Source organism: Camelus bactrianus, chromosome 32 (assembly GCF_048773025.1).
Source record: "Camelus bactrianus isolate YW-2024 breed Bactrian camel chromosome 32, ASM4877302v1, whole genome shotgun sequence".
In the NCBI taxonomy this organism is placed as follows: Eukaryota; Metazoa; Chordata; class Mammalia; order Artiodactyla; family Camelidae; genus Camelus; species Camelus bactrianus.
Genome location: NC_133570.1, coordinates 9,819,668 through 9,839,561, shown reverse-complemented (window position 1 = coordinate 9,839,561; position 19,894 = coordinate 9,819,668). Strand labels below are relative to the sequence as shown.

General features: G+C 49.5%; 1 protein-coding gene and 1 long non-coding RNA gene across 12 annotated transcripts in view; one reads left to right on the top strand and one right to left on the bottom strand.

Moving 5' to 3' along the window:
• The first annotated feature begins 406 nt into the window (after positions 1-406).
• On the top strand, positions 407-14,598 carry LOC141575800 (uncharacterized). Of its 2 annotated transcripts, none has more exons than XR_012503654.1 (5): positions 407-4,800; positions 8,908-9,152; positions 9,245-9,452; positions 10,309-10,529; positions 12,223-14,598. It is a non-coding gene; the product is annotated as an uncharacterized LOC141575800 (long non-coding RNA). The 2 variants fall into 2 exon arrangements; XR_012503655.1 differs by lacking the exon at positions 407-4,800 and adding an exon at positions 6,732-6,871.
• Positions 6,587-19,894, bottom strand: part of CIT (citron rho-interacting serine/threonine kinase) — a 149,991-nt gene continuing 136,683 nt past the window's right edge. For 7 of the 10 annotated variants that reach the window (XM_074356328.1, XM_074356330.1, XM_074356331.1 and 4 more), the window contains 9 exons: positions 19,675-19,814; positions 19,219-19,311; positions 17,636-17,744; positions 17,398-17,526; positions 16,835-16,915; positions 15,471-15,549; positions 15,159-15,338; positions 9,851-10,154; positions 6,587-8,962 (listed from right to left, as the gene is read on the bottom strand). In XM_074356328.1, the coding sequence (XP_074212429.1) occupies positions 8,939-8,962; positions 9,851-10,154; positions 15,159-15,338; positions 15,471-15,549; positions 16,835-16,915; positions 17,398-17,526; positions 17,636-17,744; positions 19,219-19,311; positions 19,675-19,814 (1,139 nt within the window). In that variant the 3' untranslated portion in view covers positions 6,587-8,938. The remainder of the gene's footprint in view (positions 8,963-9,850; positions 10,155-15,158; positions 15,339-15,470; positions 15,550-16,834; positions 16,916-17,397; positions 17,527-17,635; positions 17,745-19,218; positions 19,312-19,674; positions 19,815-19,894) is intronic. The other 3 variants (XM_074356329.1, XM_074356334.1, XM_074356338.1) reach the window with 1 other exon arrangement.

Below are 19,894 nucleotides of genomic sequence, written 5' to 3'. Positions count from 1 at the left end.
TTCGGTCTTTCACATCTTGGCACGCGTTGGAAGTGCTACCAGCCCCGTGGCACTCTGGGGTGAGTGGACAGGAGAGCCCCGCCACCTCTGGGCTGAGGGCCATTACTCCCTGACCTACTTTTCTGCACCCAGTCTAGAAGGCTATAAAGAGGCTGTGACAGTGAGCCCACTTGAACTACTCAGTCACAAGGGGGAGCTGAGGAGAGGCAGCAGTGAAGGTCCCTGTCTTGGGCAGGCTGGTGGCGCCCCCAGATCAGAGGTTTTGCTGCTTGTAGCTCATTGACGGGCACCATGGGGAACCTGGGATCATGGCTCCTGCTTGGAAGACGCCAGGATGTTCTGGAGTCAGCTGTTCTCACCAGCTAAAAGGGCCTCTGTCCCTCTACCAAAGAGATTGAAGGTTAGTGTTCCTTTTCTTCCCAGGCATACCAGAAACATGTAAATAAATCCAGGAGAAAAGCGAACATCCAAGTTCATCTGGTCCACTTGAAGTAGAGAGAGCTTAGACAGCATTCCTAGCTGGGGAGTCCGCTGTTTCACTCTGAAAAGCCAAGTGGTGTGAGAACCCTAGATTTAGAGACTGGAGGGATTATTAAGTAGTCTAAGAAAATAATGCAAAAATCTTTGCATGATTTGGATAAATAATTGGATAAATTTTTTTTCCTGTTTGGTTTTTTTTTTAATGAAGTATATTTGATTTCCAGTATTATGTTAGTTTCAGGTGTATGGCATAGTGATCCAGTATTTTTATAGATTATGCTCCATTATAGGTTATTGCAAGATAATAGGTATGATTTTCTGTGCTATAAATTCTTGTTGCTTATCTATTTTATATATAATAGTTTGTATCTGCTGTTAATTCCATACTCTGTATATCTTCCCTCCCCTTTTCTCATTCTCTTTGGTAACCATAAGTTTGTTCTCTGTAAGTCTGTTTCTGTTTCTTATATTCACCCATTTGTCTTATTTTTTAGATTCCACATATAAGTGACACATCGTATCTGTATTTCTTTGACTTAATTCACTAGGCATGATGTTCTCTAGGTCCATGCACATTATGCGGTATTTCAGCCTTTATGACTGAGTAATACGCCAATGTATATGTGTATACCACATCTTAAGCCAGTTGTTTGTTGATGGGCACTTGCATTGCTTCCATGTCTTTACTGTTGTCAGCGCTGCTGTGAACATTGGGGTGCATGTGTCTTTTCAATTTACTGTTTTTGTTTTTCTGTATATATAGCAAGGAGTGGAATTGCTGGATCATACGGTAGTTCTTTCTTCAGAAACTCGACTGTGTTGAGGAACCTCCACACTGTTTGCTGTAGTGGTTACGCCAGTTCACATTCCCACCAACAGTGTACGATGGTCCCCTTTCCACATCTTCTCCAGCATTTGCTGTGTGTTGAGTTTTTGGTGATAGCTGTTCTGACCAGTGTGAGGGATACTTCACTGTGGTTTTGATGTGCATTTCTCTGATAATTAGCAGTGATGAATGTCTTTTCATCTGTCTGTTAGCCATCTGTAGGTGTTTGAAAAAGTGTCTATTCAGTCTTCTGCCCATTTTTGATTGGATTGCTTTCTGATACTGAGTTGTATGAGCTGTTTGTGTATTTTGGATATTAACCCCTCGTTGGTCACATCATTTCTAAATGTTTTCTTGGATTCCTTAGGTTTTCTTTTCGTTTTGTTGATGGTTTATTTTGCTGTGCAAAAGCTATAAAGTTTAATTAGGTCTCATTTGTTTGTTTTTTTTCTTTTGCCTTGAGAGACTGATGTAAGAAAATGCTGCTGTGATTTATGTCAGAGTGTTTCACCTGTGTTCTCTTCTAGGCGTTGAATAGTTTTCGGTCTTACATTGAGGTCTTGAAACCATTTTGAGTTTATTTTTGTGGATAAACTATTTTTGAAATAGAACTGAAAATACACAGCTAAGCTTGAAAGTATAAAAGGGGCGTGTTCAAGCACTAGAACTGGAGAGACTTGTTCCTGTGTCGGCGAGTTGTGAGCAAAGCTCCTAGCCCCATGGTGGAAACTGGGGGGACAGTGGTGGGGCTGTTGCCAGTGGATTTAACCATGTCTAGGTTCTTGTCCTGTCCCAGAAAGAATTCAGAGACAAGATGTAGTGGTTAAAAAAAGTAAAGTGAGAATTTATTGAAGGATGGATGGTACACGCAAGGGGAGAGCAGGCAGGCTCAGGTGAGTGGCTGCCTGTGTTTCTCTGGCAAGTTAGTTACATGGGATGTAAAAATGAATGGGTGGAAGGCCTTGGGGTCGTCGTATTCCCTGATTTTCACCCCAGCTCTGCCTTCCCGAAGGGAGGAGGGATTTTTGTCCTTATTTAGTCTGGATTGGAAGTGTCGTGGTGTCCATGCATGATGGGTACTTCTGATCTGCAAGGCTAATTTTATTGAAATGAGGGCATAATAAGCAAAAGGTTACATCTGGACACTGGAAATTCCTGCCTTTTCTCACCTTTCTTTGTTGGTCTCCAGGCCACTCATCACCCCAAAAGGTGTGACCAGTTATCAGCCCAAAGGTTCCTGCTTTTCTTTCTCTGCCCAGGGACGCCTGGTGTTTACATGATGTATGGTTTCCTGCATTTGGCCTGTGCCCCTCCTTTCTGCCCAATTCCTGCCATTTGGTCTGTGTCCCCCTTTCTCTGTTCACGTCTAGCTATCTGCCTGCTCTAACAGGGCCAGGACCCAGCAGTGGGCCTCCAGGGCCAGGGTTTGACACCAACACTGGACAGGAGGCTCCCGGCCTGAGTTGGCCCAGAACAGCACTGCCTTTTCTCTACGACAGAGTAGGGTCTGAGTCAGGGCTTAGAGGTAGCCATCAGCCCCAGGCTGCAGAGGGAAACGTCATGTTGGAAAATCTAGCCTGCAGATTGGTTCTACCCACAAAGTTCACAAAAAGCCAAGCTGAAAATCCAGCATAAGAACTAATTTGGAGCCAATCAACCCAGTGAGAGTCTTCCACAGCCCAGGAGAAGGGGGACTCCCAAGTTGGGCGTAGACAGCTATGGTTGGGGAATGCAGGCAAAACCACAAGACACGAAGGTGTGGGTGTCGGCATTCTCCACAGCTGTTTGTGTGTCTAAGAGACTTCCTTTTTTTTAAAAAGCACCACAAAAGGAAGTCCCTTGTGGTCCAGAAGACTGTTCACAGACCCAGGTGAGGAACTTCATACCCAAGAAGTTATAGGTAACGGAGGTTATTTCATGAACGTGGAACAGGAGAGCCTGCTTTGTCCAAATCAGAGGCAGAGCCACATGCAGAACTGCGGTGTCCCGTGACCCAGGTACTGCGTTCTCTATTATGGGTGAAGACTGGTTACGTGGTTAAAGCTTAACTCAAATTGCTTTTGAATGAAGATAGATTTTCCCCTCCAGAAATGTATGTACAAATGAATATAAACGGAGCCAAAAGTAAGGTCTTCAAATACTAACATTTAAAATGGTATTGCAGGGTAAATAGAATCATGTATCACCGTATTGAAACCAAAGATCCAAGGACCCGGGCAAGGTCTTTTCTTTGCCTCCGCTTCCGCTTAAGGGTGTAAGTCGTCGCTACAAGACCAGAGCGGAGCCTGACTTCATGGTGGAGTTGGTCACTCCTGCACCATCCCCTCTCCCAGAGTATGGACGCTGGACTGAGATTAGGGATATTGATTGAGATCGGTTGGTTGCTGACTAGCTGTGTGACCTTGGACAAATCACGTGATCTCAGCCTGATTTCCTCCCCTGAAGAATGGAAGGGGTTGGTCTAGCACTGGATGAACCCTAGGGCTCTGTTCATTTCCCAGCTGGAGCCTCAAAGCCTTCACAGCATGAGAGGGATGTGGCCACAGACAGGAGGTCAAGGGGCCAGAAAAGGAAGCGGTGCCAGCCCCTCAAGCTCAGTTAGGAAACCTCCAAGATGCCAAGGGCCAAGATTGACCCAGGACATCTAAGTGATACCATGTATGACCAAGGTCAGAGACTAAAGCATTTTAGGGAAAAGCAAAATTTCATTTTATTTAACTCAGTTACTTCTAGATGAGCACGACCTCATTTCTGAGCATGAATGCAGTTCTCCTGATACCTGACCCTCCACCATGTATACAGATGGTTGGAGTGAATTGATGAAGACCCATGTCTGCGGACCCTGCACCCTCCACCCAGCTCTTAGCACCTCACTTGATCGGCAGGTTAGTGGAGGAAAGAAGCTAGAGCCTTCTCTGGAAGGCCAGTTAGAATTGCCTTCAGGAGAAAACAGCAGGCTGTGAACACACAAGTCATGCCAGCTAACTGCAGAAACACCCACAAGGGCCCTCCTAAGGTCGTCGCTGCTGTGAGTCAGACCCTTGGAGAACCAGCGCCCCGTCCCTGGACTGGCCGCTGGGCTCAGCGCTCACAATTACCTCATCATTTCTGGTCCTGAAGACAACTGACGGGCCTGTGCCAGCGCGAGGACGCCAGCCCTTACAGCTGCCTCCTCTTCCCACCTGGAGTAAATTCACCCACTCACCTGGAAAACTGAACAGCCAGTGAGAGCGAGAGACAGCTGCGGTTGTGTGTACCCTGGGTCAACTTGATTTTCCTTTTTTTGTGGTTCTCTACAAAGGACAGTGTGAGTTGTGTTTAGCAATAAAGTCGTTTCCCAAGTTCTTCCCTCTACCTTTAACAACCCCTCCAGGGCAAACAGCAGTTCCATTAATGATTGGCAGATTTGAGAAAGCCGAGCCATCAGTGCGGTTCCAGATTTCCATTGCTGCGCCCTCCCAGCATCAGAAGACAAACCTTCAACATTTAATGAGGCAAGTGATGAAACGTTTTCTCATGTAAACTCTGTGCCTGGGGGGAGGCATATAGCTCGGTGGTAGAGCGCATGCTTATGCACGAGGTCCGCGTTCAGTCCCCAGTATCTCCACTTTAAAAAAAAAGTGCCTAGAGTCACAGTCTTGATGCTTTAGATGTCATAAGCAGTACTTAAACTGCCAAGACACACACGTGCCTAGCACAGGCCAAGCCGTCCCAGCCTCAGCACTGTTGGCATTGGGGCCTGATCACTCTTCGTGGAAGTTGGGGGTGGGGGCTGCCCTGTGCGCATTTAGCAGTATCTCTGGCCTCTACCCACTGGGTGCCAGTAGTATCCCAATTGTGACAACCCAAAATGTCCCTAGACATTGTCAAGTGTCCTTGAGGGAAAGGAGGAAAGTCACCCCGTAGTTTAGAACCACTAGAACAGGCCAGTGTAACTTGTATTATGAGACAAAAGCTTAGCTGGTCTCACCCCTGTGGGCCTCGCGTTATCGCTTTGGACTTAAATCTGCATGAATGTTTTCTAAAGCAAGTCACATTCAGGAGGCCCAGTCCTGAGGACAGACTGGCTGGTCAGGCCTGTTAGCAAATCATCTCCTTTTGGCCTGAGTCTCCAGATCCTAAAGTTTCATGGGTATGAAATTTGCTTTGTAATCAGCCTCTTTAGTCTCGTGAAAGTTGAGTTGTAAGAGCAGAAAATAAGACGTCTAATTTTGTGCTTAAGAAACAGCAATAGCAGCATGGAAGTTTGGGCCCCAGTTTTTGGTGTGGTGGAGTACCATGTTGGTGGTTTTTCTAAGATCCTTCCATAGGGTCCAGAGAACCTTTCTGGCACATTCCTTTGGGAAGCAAACCATGTTTACTTATGGTTTTTAAGTACCACGTGGCTGCTGGGAATCCTCAGGACAAGAACTCAGATGGCCGTTTGATGTTTAATGGCCTTCTAATTTTATAAGGAAGGGAAGTTTCCAACATTTTACTTGTTCATCTTCCAAGCTATTTTCATTCTTAAAGTTGGCAGATTTTTATCCCCAACAGTAAAATGAAGGGGGGAACAGGACAGAATGGCAGCTATGATTCCTGTCACGGGCCATGTCAGCCACGACCCTGCAAGTCAGACTGACCGTGGTCAGATTGGAAAATAAAAATTGAAGACCAAAAGCAACAGGAACCATGAGAAAAATCACCATTTGTCCAAACTGGTGTTTATCTGGCTCAAGCAAAGTTTATACCAACAAACTAAAACATCTTAGAACAATTTACCTTGCAAACTGTAAAAGTTCATCTTGTTAAAAAGAGAAGTATTTACATTTTAAATTACTTTGCTCTGAACGCCTGCCTCCACAGAAATCGACATCATTAAATACCCATGGCCTTATCATAATGGACGAGAGGAATTTAAAGGTGACCTGTTTTTGGTTTTTTTTTTTGATTAGCTGAATTATAGGGCAGCTGGGTAATTCACTCTCCAGTAATCCTTTCAAAACGGCCTGACTGCTTAAGGAGTTTTCCAGGTCTGCAGTCTTATGCTGTAACCTTAATACCCAGTTCACTGCTCATTGGAAGTAATGATCCAACTTTACAACGTTGCACTTTTGGAAGAGAATTTCACTGCTGTCTTTGATTCCAGGAGAACAGCATGCTGTAACTACTGTGTGGCTCTCCACCCCCACCCCAGAAAGAGCCTCCCCGAAAAGAAGTTCAGTCCCATGCTGCTGACAGTAGCGATACTTTGGTTTTTTTGTGAACTTAAAAAGAAGAGGTCACTGGACTCAAGCAACAAACATTTGAGATCATTGCTTTATTTTACTATTTGTTCAACAACAAAGTTCATTCCTCTCAAGGTGGATCTTGAATTGTTCCTTGTGTTCTTTTCCTCGTTCTGAATAAAAAAGATAATGAAGAAAAAGCCTGTACTTCTGAAGACCTAGAATCTTGATTATGCTAATAAGCTTTTGACTACAATTTCGTGTTACGATGTTTCCTGCTGGCATCTTGGTGGTCAGACGGAGCTCCCCACCCTCCAGTGAAGATGGCTGTCCACAGCTACCACCATTGAAACCAAAAGTAAGTGTTGAAAAATGCACCTTTTACAATAAAAAAGTAGAAACCAATTCAATTTCCTTTTTTTTTTACGAATATAAAGTCTCTTGTAAATATGTACAGTCTTTGAGCTAGTTCTATAGCAGGAAGCGTTTCACAAATGAGACACACGATATACACCGTAAGGGTTGAGGAGCCCATTTCTCATGGAGATCCTAAATGAAATGCCAAGACTGAAAGACCAGTGTTCAGTGACCTTTCCAAATACTCGTGGACCAAGAGACACAAAACTTCAGCAAACATTCAGTCGGATCTGCCCCGGGGAAGGAGGGGCTGCAGTGTGACCGCCAAAGACGAAGCAACGCGTAAAACGACAGCATGACGTTGGCCAAGGCGCAACATGGAGGGAGAGTCGTGGGCATTTCACACGAGAAAGCACTTAGGTTAAGAGACGAGCAGGAGGGAGCCGGGACTCGGGCCAGGTTGCAGTCTGGAAGAGGGAGCTGAACTGTGGACACGTGAGTTGAAACGTGGTCACGTTCACCTGCTGTGGTAGGAAGAGGTCTACCTTTCCGCCTACCTAGGATGGGCCTGGGTTGTTCGAGGCGTGGAGAATCCCAAAGGAGCAAGAGAGGCCTTGTGGGAGATTAAAGGCAGAAGTAAGGCCGCTAGTTAGCTTGCCAACTGCAAAGCCTCTAATTGGCTCTTTACCACTCGCCAGGAACCTCGTGCTGACAGGGTGGGCCGCGCTGCACCTGCGGAGGGCGGCCGGACCCCGGCAGAGGTGAGAGTCGGGCTGTGGCTTCCTTCTCCAATTTCCTGGTCTTAGGCTATCCCTAGGGAGAGGCTCGTTTGGGAAGTCACAGTTTTTGTGGGGTAGAACCTTGCTGGATTGTGTGTGAACACAGTCGGCAGGGAAGCGTGGAAGTGTGAGGTGGTGGTTTGCTGAAATCCTTCTCTGGTCGTAAGGCTTGAGCGTTTGGTTTTGTGTGTGTGTTCAGTGCTACAGACTGCAGCTTGTGGTGGCCAATGAGTTGGCAAGTCGTCAGAGGGTCTCAGTTCGGCGGGAGCTAGGGGATGGGGCTAGCGTGTTGGCAGAGCAACCCAAGGCGGGCAGCCAGGTCGGGGGGCAGCACATGCAGCAAGCCGCCATGCAGAGCTCCCGGGTGGGCCTCTCCCTCCCTGGGGACGGGGTGGAGAGCAGCGCGCCCTCACAGCAGGAGCCCGGTGCCCCCTGGTCACCTCCTGGACCCAGAGACCCACCGGAGCTGGGCTCAGAGCAAGTCTAGTGCATGCTTTCCTGGCGAAAGCTACGTGGAAAGCGGGGACAGCAGGCTGGGGGATGACACTGAGGGGCGGGGAGGGAAAGCTCCTCGAGGTCCCTTGGCCCCAAGTCACCGCCTCTGAGCCAAGGCCCGATCACCTCCATACATTCTCAGCTGGTGGGAGGGGAAGTCTTCAAGGCCCTAAAAGGCAATGAGAACGGTAAACATTTGGCTAAGGTGTCACCCTGGGTAAAACAGGGCCATCTGTGAGGATGAACTGGAGCAAGGATGAGCCGACGTGAGTGCGGGAGGTCAGCCAACCAGTGGGGGCTCTTCTACGACACATTTTAGCAGCAAAGACCTGATGGTGTGATCTCGCTAGAAATGACTACAACAGGAAATACAGTGCTATTCAAATCTATTAAGAATTCTGTCATCTTAAAAAAAGAAAGAAAAACAGAAAAACAAAAAACCAACCCTAGGATCTTAAAGTAGCTGTTAAGTAGGATTCTAACCACAGTGTAGTTAGCCCCCGGTTGGTTTCCTTTGATGAACTGGTACAGGCTGGAGCTAGGTACAAAAGTTTATGAATGCTTTGAAAGAGTAACAAAGTGCACAGAGGATGGCTGCAGGGAGGTGCCAGCAGCCCCTCAGAGCCTCGGCCCCCGCCCTCCTGGAGGCCAGCTGTCGCTGCCAAGGTGGGTCTGGGTCCAGCTGCCCCGTGGGCTGGCCGAGCAGGTGGGTGCTGGGTCCCCTTCAGCAGAGTTCCATAGTGTGTTTGGTGTTTTCCTGCAGATTAAGATGAGTTGGTTTTTCTGGCTGAGATTTATACCGAAGACTGGTCCCAGACCTAGGAGCAAAATGAGGAGCAGGTTTAGCCATCAGAGGCCAGAACTCACTGTGCTCGCTACACAAACAGGAAGGCTGCAGCCCCTGCTGTCCCCTGCAGCAGTTTCCGGTGAATGCTCTGCGGGGCGGCACCGGCTCGCACAGCGAACCCTCAGAGTTTGCAAAACTCATTGACAAGTCCCCAAGGCTGTGTAAGTACTTCTATTATGCACACACACAAGCCATTTCATGGGTAAATCAGTAAGGAAAAAACATTTAAAACGGCTTTTTCTCCTCTCTTTAGTGGCAGGGGTGCCAGCAGGGAACTACAGATGGCACGTAGAGGGTGCAATCCAGAAAACCAGCCCCTGGTGACAGGAAGGTGGCTCTGCTGTCCAGAGGGGTCCCCTGGAACTGGCCGGCTGGCCGAGGTGGCACCAAGCCCACAGGCAAATCCCTGAGCCTTCAGCACATCTGCCATCTCCTCAGTGGCTAACCTAAAAATTACACAGGTAATAAATGCACATGATTTAAACATTGCAAAAGGTTCAGGGTTCTGGAAGGCAACCACTGTCACCAGCTTCTGTGTGGCCCGCCAGAGAAACCCCTGCCGTACTGGTGTAATTGTCTGAAAACAGGGAGACAGAATGCTTTGAATAGCACGTGGCCGTCTGGGTTGAAGAAGGGCGGATACACGTCTGTACGTGCTGGTGTGCACGGACCGTCTCTCAAAACAGAACACTGGTTGCCTGCGGGGACGGGAACAATAGCCCCTTGGGTAGCTGTTATGTTTACACTTGGTGGTACACACACTAGCTGTCTGCTTACGGAGGCAGCCTCTTTTGAAGTACATCTTTACTGCCCGGTAGCAGAGCCGCCTGCAGCCCACCGCGGCCCGGACGGTGCTCACCTTGTTGACCTGGGACAGGGGGGTCCGCACGGCCCCCACCGGCAGCCGGCCCCTGCTGCTGTCCTCAAACAGCCTCCCGGGGGAGCGCTCCCTCCGCGTGCTGAGCATCCGGCCCGGGGACTTCTCCCGCTCCAGGGGGCGGCCGGGGGACTTGTCCCTGCGCAGCTCCGTCCGCCCCTCGCGGTAGCGGTGGGGTGTGCTTGGCTCTCGCGGGTGGCTGGGGCCTTCGGGAGGCGCCGGGCTGGAGGCCACGCGCTTCGTGATGTGCTCGTTGTAGGTGGGCGGGCCTCGCTTGTTGGGGCTGCTGGCAAGAGGAGAGGGTGGGGGAGCTGAGGAGTCACCACCCCGAAGGGGCGTCTTCCTTCTTCACTAGCCCCCCCCCCGAGCCCCAGTCTCACTGCTGCTGAGATAAAGATCTCACCTGGGGTTCAAGCGCTGCGTCTGTTTTACCTTGACAGGACAGGGACAGGAGGCCGAGAGGGCAGCGAAAGGACATCAGGCTCCCCGGTCAGGACGCAGGCTGCGTACTGAGCACCTGCAGCCTGTCGGGCCCTGTGCTAAACTCTTCAAGGACCCTAACTCATTAAATCACCCTCACAGCTCCACAAGCCAGGGAGAAGCACCACCCTGCCTGCGCAGACAGGAAGATGGAAACATAGAGGCTGGGAGTGCAGTACAGGTGGGTCTGACGTCCTACCCCCACACTGTATCCCACTGACCAAGTAGTGTTTTCCAGAGCATAGAGGGCACAGAAGCAAGGCTTCACGGGGCAGGTGCGTGTTAAGCTGCTAAAAGGCCCTCAGTGCGAGGGAGCAGTTTTGAGAAAGCCTGTACTCAGCACTGTCAGCTGCCCTGTGTCTGGTCACCTCTCACTCCAGGTGGCTTCCCGGCATGAGAGGTGTAGCAGTCAGGCCCGATACAATCAGGATACTGAGCAGGGCAGAGAAAATGTTCCTGCCCTGAAGGTTGGTGGTTATTAACCAGTAAAAAACACTGGGGCCTTTTTGTATGACCGGTCCAGCCCTCCACCCAGCCCTGGAGATTTCAAGTGAAGATTTCACCTCTCTGAAAAAGCAGGATCCAGAAATACAGACAGAACAGAAACACCGCGCCTTAGAGTCATTTCCTTCCCACACCAGAGGAGTAGGAAGAGGACCTGGACACTTGCTACCTGAGCATAATTAGCGCTGGAAAAAGATAACCTACTTAAAATGGGAACATTTCACAGACAATATTACTTAAAATTACTTAAAGACGTTTTGATTGATTGGGGCTTTATCTTGGAAAAATAAAAGTAGAAATCAGGAAAATAATTTTATCCTAGATATTTTAAAAATCTAAATTACAATTGCAATTACATGCTTATTCTAAGACTGAACCAAGGATGAATCACAAACTGGTTGGTTGTGTTCTAATTTTCGCAGCAAAGTTGTATGCTAATCTGTGTGATGACATCCTTTACCATCAACATTGGATTTTTTGCAGTAAAATCACAAAGTTATTTCTTAAAAGGTATCTGAGAAGGTTATTGGTTTTCCACAAGGCCTCTTGTAATCCTTGATATTTAAATCCTTCCCTTTGGAAGGGACCAAACTTGTTACTTTTCCCTTCAATTATTGGTCTATCTGTACAGAACCTCTTTTGTCTGTGCCCATAAATGGAAAGCAACTAAGCAAAGACGCTGACCCAGTGGGGCAAAGGAAACTCGAGGGCAAGCCTCAGGGCCAAATCCAGTGCCACAGGGACACGGCCACGCCCATCTGGTTATGCACTGCGACTGCTTGTGCAATCCCACAACAAAGTTGAGCCGTTGAGACAGAGATCATATGGTCAGCAAACCTGAAAATATTTCCTATCTGGACCTTTCCACAGTTTGCCAGTTCCTTCTCTACAGTAAAACAGACTGGTGAGCAGAGCAGAAGTGTTTCAGGGGTCGGTCCCTTGTGATTAGCTTCCTGTCATTCTCTTGCTGCCCCACGCAGCTCCAAATGTGGGAAGTCCAACAACTGCTCAGAAAGCCAGAACTTTCCTGTGTTGTGTGTGCAGCAGTGAAATTTGAGATAAACTTTGATTTCAAGATGTTGAAATCTGAGTTATATTTACCTCTAGTCATGTGGCTTTGTGATGATATGGAAAACAAAAAGATAAATTTCAAGTAGGAGAATTCATTAAGTCTATTTGTTGTGGAAGAGAAATTATAAAAATGTGTCCAGAGGGGCCCTTCATAAAGCAAGTGAGAGGGGTGCTCACTGCCCAGCAGCAGAAAGATGGCGGCTTAGATTCATGGGAAGAAGGGCCCAGCGGGGCAGTCTTCCATCTCCATATCCATTACCAACCACTGATCTCCCACGTCAATTTTATGTTTCTTGCAGAGTTACACTCCCTGCTCCACTAAACAGACCAGGGCAATGCGGCCTGCAGTGAAATCACATTTGACCAAGCTGGCCTTCTCTGTTCTGGACCTGCCCCACACAGTCAGCAGCAGAAAGGCTATTTCACAAGCTGAGAGATGGCTGAAGGCTAAATGTTGTTTCCATGCCCGTCTGGGGAATCAGCAGTATTTCTGCCCCTTGTTCACAGGACCTGGAACCATTTTTCAACCACAGAATAAGTAAGTGCTTACAGAGACACCATCTCATCTCAAAAGGAAGGTGCCATCTCATTTGTGAGGCAATGGAGGAAAAAACCCGAATGGCAGTACTTTGGTTTGCTCTTGGCATCACTTGTCTAGCTGTTCTTTAAGTAGGCCTCCATTTTCAGGGGAGGACTGAGCAGTCACTCCTGAGGCAAAAGGGCAAGCCGAAGAGGTGCAGCTGGTTATTGGGCACTTCTAGTTTTCCAATAAGTTCCTGGGATTAAAATCACACTGACAGAACATTTCAGACTAACACTTAGATTTCAGCCAAAAAAAAAAAGACTATTCATTAGGACATAGTATTATAAAAGAGAGCCATCAATTTAATATCCTAAGGTGTAAGCATTTTGTAACATTAGAGGTGGTTTCTCCACCAACCTGTGAGTCCCTTGAGAATAAAAACAGTGTCGTCTTCATCTGTGTCTCCCTGCACTGTCTGGCACACGGTCGGAGACCCACATCGTTCTTTATAGGGCGGACATGTCAGGTTTTCAAACCAGTCCACAGAATTAAATACTCCCCTAGGTTAAAAAAGCTCGTCTCCTTTGTGGACCAAGATCTTCTAATTACACATCTCAAACCTACACATCGAACTGGGGCTGGCTCGTAGCCCTGTGTGGCAAGAAACGCCAGTCCCACTTCCACATACTGCTGGCGGGATTACAAAAGGGTACAGCCTCCAGGGAGGAAAACTCATTGGGTGCCGCCCAGCGACTCCTCTTCTAGGAATCCACCCTCCAGATAGATGCCTAAGCGTGCAAAATGACACGTACAGAGTCATTTACTACAGCAGCAGGCTGGAAACAACCCAAACATCCACTGATAAAGGAGCAGTTAAATAAATTAACGTGCAGGAATGCTACGCAGGCTTAAAAAAAAATGAAACACTTCGAATACTGACGCGGAGCAATTGCCAAGATACAAAAGATACAGAAGAGTATGCACAGTGCATTATCGACCTGTATTAAAAAGAAGGAAACGAGCACTTCCAGAATGGCAGAGTAAGGCCCCCAGAAAACCTGCTCCTCCATAAAAGCAACAAGAACTCTGGCAACATTGTCAAAATCAGCTTTTCAGAACTCAGGCAATTGACCAAAGTCTTGCAACAATTCAAAGAGTGCTTATGCAAGAAAAACAGCTGAATTTCAAAACAACAAGCTTTGTGGTATTTCAGCCTGACCTGTTCCCACCCTCCTCTGCCCAGATCTGCAGTAGTTTTGAAAGCAGCAGCCTCACACACACAGTAGCTGTGAGAACCAGCAGCCACTGGGGGGAGCCCATCAGGACTGGGCTCTCCAGAGAGCCTCATCCCCGGAAAACTGGCCCTATGTGACCTATCTGGCTCCCCCCTGGAAAAAGACCATCCCCAGGGTTGGTTTTTATTTGACCTGATTCAGGTCTTGCGCAAGAGAAATGCCCTATGTCTAGACATTTATCCAGAAACAATCAGCGGTAATTCCTTAACCTGGCAAATGCCTGAGGCAGTGAGACCAGTTGGGGAAAGCAGGAGGCTGGCTGAAACACTCAAAATCTGGGAATGAGATAGATGCCTATGCGGGGTTTTGAAATACTCCTAGGGAACCGTGGGGCCCCACACTCAGGTGAGGCTGTACACAAGCCCAGGAAAAACATGCGAAAGCTCCAGCCTCTCAGCAGTGGCTGACCTGGGGTGTTGAAGGTGAGCCCCAAAACACACGCACACAGCCGCTCAGCAAAGGGTGGGAGACTGACTTCAGTGCCTTGAGGACGTCTCTGTCCAGTCGTTTAGCTGACCACTACCCTAACAAAGAGAAACTTCAATGGCTACACAAACGAAGGACACAGACGGGCTTTACAGAATTAGTCTGGGAGAGCCACTAAACAAACAGCAGCAAACCTGGGGGGATCCAATTACCAGAGTTGCCATGTTCTGTTATTTGAAATACTCAGTTTTCATGTATAGCACAGGGAAGTATATACAAGATCTTGTGGTAGCTCACAGCAAAAAAAAAATGTGACAGTGAATATATGTATGTTCATATATAACTGAAAATTGTGCTGTACACTGGAATTTGACATAACATTGTAAAATTGTTATATGGACTATAACTCAATAAAAAAATGTTAAAAAATATTCAGTTTTTAGCAGAAAAATTACAAGACACTCGAAGTAAAATGTGGGCAGTAGTCAGGGCCTCATTTCTTCGGGGACAGCCTCTCTGGCCCCAGGTCTAGGCTGGGGTCCTTCGAGCTCCCACGGTGCCTTAAACTACCCCAGCCCGAGCCTGCCTCCTGGCTCTAGGCTGTGCTGTAATCACCCGATTGCACGTCTCCCCTCCGGGGCCCTCAGGGAGGGGGCTGCATCTGGCTTACTCACTCTGCCTCCCTCAGCAAGCCCCACTAGCACAGCAATCTGCTAAGGCAACGAATGCATAATTTACGCGCCATTCCAAACACGCCACTGAAAATAACCCCAGAGAAAGGCCAGACATTTCCTTCCGCCTTCTACAAGAGGGCATTAAAAAATTCTCCTGCTGCTTATAAAGGGCTGTGTCATTTCAGTGCTGTACATCTCAAAGAAATGAGTGGTTTGTGCTTTAAGATTGGGAAACTAAACTAGTTTAGCAAGATCTCCTTCTGCTTTGCAGAAAAGCACTTTGTTCCCTGTAATGAGGAAAAGCAAGGGTGCGGTACCTGCGGGAGTTGGACGGGCCCCGGTGGTGGTCAGTGCCAGACTCCTTCACGAGGTTTCCTTTGCAGCAAATGATCCTTAATTTATCCTGGTATGAGGATGCCAGGTATATCGCCCCCGAGGAAATTGCGGGGCCCAGGTAGCGTGGGTTGGGGATTTCCAAATACGCTCGGGCGGGGGTCCTGCAAAGTTCCGGATGAGTGTGTGCAGGGCTGGTTACTGCCATCGCGACGCAGGGTAGGGAGATACGCCGCCCGGCCCCAGCACCCAACCCCAGCTGCTGAACTTCTCAAAGCCTGCAGGACATCACTTACCCCAGAGAGGAGCGTGCCTGGATCTCAATTACTTCCAGTGAGTTGAAGTGGGTCACAAACAGATAGGGTTCTCTGTAGGCTGCATGGCCACCAGGGAGCAAGAGCATGGGGCAAGGAAGGGTTAAAAGAAAATCAAAACCTGGCTGCGAGCAACCTTGGACCCAGCAATCCCACCTGAGGAATTTATCCTACACGTGGAACCACGTGCCAGCAGAATGAGGCATGTTCAAGTCTGTTCACTGCCATGTTGCTGGAGCAACGTCATGGGGGACGAGCTGTGCTGCTCACAGTCCACCCGTGGAATGTGCCCGGCTGGAAAAACGCATGAAGGGGCCCTCCGGGCACTGACGGGGGAGAAAACCCAAGGTGTGTAGTTTAAGCCCATGAAGCAGCGTTCAGAAGACTGTGAGGTGTGCTACCACACCGATTTTTTAAAAAAGGGAGGGGAATGAGAATATACTTTTTAATGTGCCTGTATTTGCTTAAAGCACTGGACAGGTGAGAAACTCATAGAAGTTTCTTCCCTTGGGGGGGGGGGTGGGGATGGAGGATTTGGGAGGTGGGTTGACATGGGGGAGACTTACTTGTAGACCTTTTTAAACTGTTTAATTGGATACATTTTCAAAAAGTTTAATTAAGAAAGACTAGGTTCATAGATAATTAAATATTTCCGGTCTTACTACTCTATTTCTATATCACAGTGTCACTGAGACCCTAGGATAAAACAGGAGCTGGTTTTGGTCTTAAAGGGACGAGATCATCACTGTCGTCCCTTGCGGTAAACTGGTACTCCGGTGTCCATCGTGCCTCCCAGTCCCCGTGCCCCCGTGGACTCTCCTTGCACTGAATCTGGCCTTCAACCCACAGAATGTGGTGGAACCCAGAAGGCCTGCCAGCTTCCACTTGCACACTCTTAGAAGCAGCCCACGGGGAGAGGAACTGAGGTCCCCAGCCCCCGCTGGGCTCCCACCGGACCGTCAGCTCCAACCACCCGCCACGCTGTGAAGCCAGCGCCCTTGCTGACACCGCATGAACCAGAACTGTCCAGTCAAGTCACAGAATCTTGGGCAATGGTACATAGTTGTGTGAAGTCACTAGGTTTTGAAACTTGTGAAGAAGCAACAGGCAAAACAGCCTTGAAGGGTCTCTCAGACCAATACTTCAAGAGGCTGGGGGATTCAGCTTCTATGGTTCTGCCTCAAGCCTCAGAATCTCTGCCGTGAATGCTTACTCGGGTGACACTACACGTGGCGGCAGTGGACTCCCCAAGCACAGTGCTTAAGCCAAAAGGAATTCCACCTGCAGCTCTTTCCCAGGACCCTAACTCTTGGCAGCAAAGAGCCCCCACACCCTGCCTCACCTACCGAAGGCCAAAGGTAAGCGACTCCACTTGAGATCGTCTGTGCGGCTACGTCTTCCATAAGAATCCACGAACACCCCGAATTCTGCAAGGAGGCACAGCCGGGGCATCAGCCCAGCCAGAGGCGGGGGGGACCAGCGACACACACTTTGATGGAGGAATATGGAACTGAGCCCAGGGGACCAGATTTCACTAGATCAGGAAAACCTCAGGACCTTTGCTGAGCCACATCTCTTGGGGATTAATGAAAGAGGGCTTGTGTGAAAAGGGGGAGATAGGAAACGAAGGGGGAGACAACAGGAAGAAGAATCAGGGATGGGGAGAAACAGACCCGGAGATCTGAGTTGGGGGAAGAAGGAAAGAGAGGAGAGGGGGAGGAGCGAGGGACAGAGAAGGAAAGAACTGGCTGCTCTTCGGAGACTAGGACAGGGCTGGGCCAGGCTCGTGCCTGTGGGGGTGCCCAGTGGTGCTGGACCGGCGTTCTCTGTTCTCTTGGCAGGACCAGCCCTGTGCCTGGGGCCCTGGCCACACCCGCCCCGTCCGCAGCTGGCGGCATCCCCGACTCACCGTGGAAGCAGAGCAGGTACTCCTCCCGCTGCCCTGCGCCATTCACCTGCATGATGGACACGGGGAAACTGTTGGAAGAGGAGGCAAACACAGCAGGTGCCAAGGAGTGGTCGTTCTTATCCAGGAATTCTGTAAAGGCAGGCGAGAGGCGGGGCCTCAGGAACGAGGGGCCCCGAGGAGCCCGCGGGGGCCACAGGGCTTGGCAGTGGTGGGGGTTTGGGGGAGCCCGGGGCCCTACCCTCCAGCGTGTACTGCTTCATGTCAATTTCGTAGAATTTATTGGTTCCGATGAGGATGCTGTAATTGGTGAAGTGGATGCAGCTGCAGGGCTCCGAGGTCTCAATCTCCTGAGACAGCGGGCAGAGAGGAGGCTGTGAGCATGGACCTGGGCGGCCACTCTTCCCCGCTGTCCTGGTGCCACCACAGGCATCTGACCAAGCCCTGCAGGCGTCGCCTCCAGGTTGTTCACGTCCTCACATCAAGCACGTGAAGTCTCCACACCCCTCGTGGGGAGGACCCGTCATCCCTTTGCTACCTCTGGGTTCTATGCACTCTCAGACTAAGAAGGTCAAATTTGCAGCCAAAAAAAAGGTCAGAAACACCATTTAAATGAAAAGGTAACATTCAAAGAAAGCTTTAAAAATAAAATGCTCTAATCAGAGGGAAAAGCTGGGGAAATATACCGACAGCGGTGGTCAGAGGGAGTGGTGTCAGTTTCCTTCCTTTTGAAAACGTCTCAGTTTCTATTTTGAACCTGTATTACCTACAGGATTATTAGCATCATTACTGAATTATCTGTCTGAATTATCTGCTTCCTCATTACTTCCATTTGTTTTCAGGCCAGTCGTAAGAGCTTCAAAAACCTAGGCATATCTATTCAATATGATGGCCAGGAATTATTATGAAGCAATGGTTTCTGAGAAATTTCCCAAAGCTAATAGCTCAGACTCTAATCAGCACTGTCATCACCACGGAGTATGTACTGATTCCCTGCTAAGCATGAGAAGGCTAGCGCAACAGGGAAAATTGGGGGAAATCAAAGCTCAGTTTTGGTGTCAGCTGTCTAGCCTGGGATCTCGGCTAGCCTCAACCATCTCACCTGACAGCTGCGGGGCATGGGCCCTGCTCTTCAGAACTGTTGTGAGAAGTGCTTGTAAAACAGGCCGCTTGTCTCTGGGAGCGGTAGGTGCTCAATGAAAACACAAACAAAGCAGCCTGCCCCGGAGGAAGGTTCTCTAACAGGGAACGACCCCTGTATGTTCACTCTCCTTTTCTGACACTGATCACGAAAGCATCTGAAATAAACTGGGCTGATGGTGGGCAGAACGTTCTCAGTCTGGAGACAGGAGACGGCCTTCTCCCGAAGGGAGGCTCATGTAACGATCGAAGGGAAAGCTCGTCCCCACCACAGTCGTCACCGTCACAGCCCGCTCAGCCCCGAGGAGAGCTGGCTCCCACTAGCACTGGCTTTTCTAAAGATTATTAATAGAAACTTCTATAGTCTGAGAAAGAGTCTGGTTAAGTGCCACCAGGGGCTGCTGGCTTCTCAGAGAGACCTTCCTTTTTTCTGCTGATTCAAAAGAAGTGTCTCCTCCCTCAGTCAGCTTCCCTTCTCTCTGAACAAAAGGTTGAACTCACTGGGCTGGCCAGGGAGAAGGGAAGCGGGAGGGAAGCCAGTGACAGGCAGCTCCGGAGCCCCCCGGGAAGCAGGGAGCGCTCTCCAGGAGGTCCCCGGGCTGCAGGACTCCGGGCACGGGCCAGGCGCCCCACAGCTCCCCTCTAGCCCTCCGGGCGAGCCGGCCAGACCCGGCCGGGACTTACCTTCCGAATGCAGTACTTGCTCAGGTTCTCGTTGTAGCGAAGAACAACAACTTTGCTGGGCGTGGCCGCACAGATGCACAGCCCGCCCTCGATCTGCAGCGCCATTCGGGGGCGGAGGGGGAGAAAGACAGAAAACCATCAGCAGAGCGCACACAGACTCTGTGGCAGAGCTAGGGAGCGGACACCAGTGTGAAGCAGGGTCTTGGGCGGGGCATGGGGGACGCTGGGGACCGGATGCTGCTCTGTGGGGAGGGGCTGCCCAGTGCTCTGTCAGATGTTGAGCAGTGACCCTGGGCTTCACCCATCAGGTGCCAGTGGTGCCTAAAGGAAGCAGCAGAAATCTAACCCGGTTTGAGGACATAAGAGTTTTCAAGGTCAAATCAGTCAGCCCTGTGGGAAGAGGGGCAGGGACAATCTCAAGAACATTCGCCAGCCGAGGCCCGGAGGAGAGCTTACCTTGCCAGCAGCAAACAGGTGGCAGCCCTTGACAGCTTCAAAGACGCTGGGCGTGATGTCTGGCTGGGCGGGCAGGTGAGACTGTGCGAGGGACTGTTTCACTTTCTTCACCTCCACGAGACACAGGGCCCGCTCCTCCCCTGAGGGCAGAGGGCACAGCGCCTCCGTCAGGGTGAGGCCGTGAAGCAGAGACAAGGGATGACAGTTCTAGGTCTGTCCT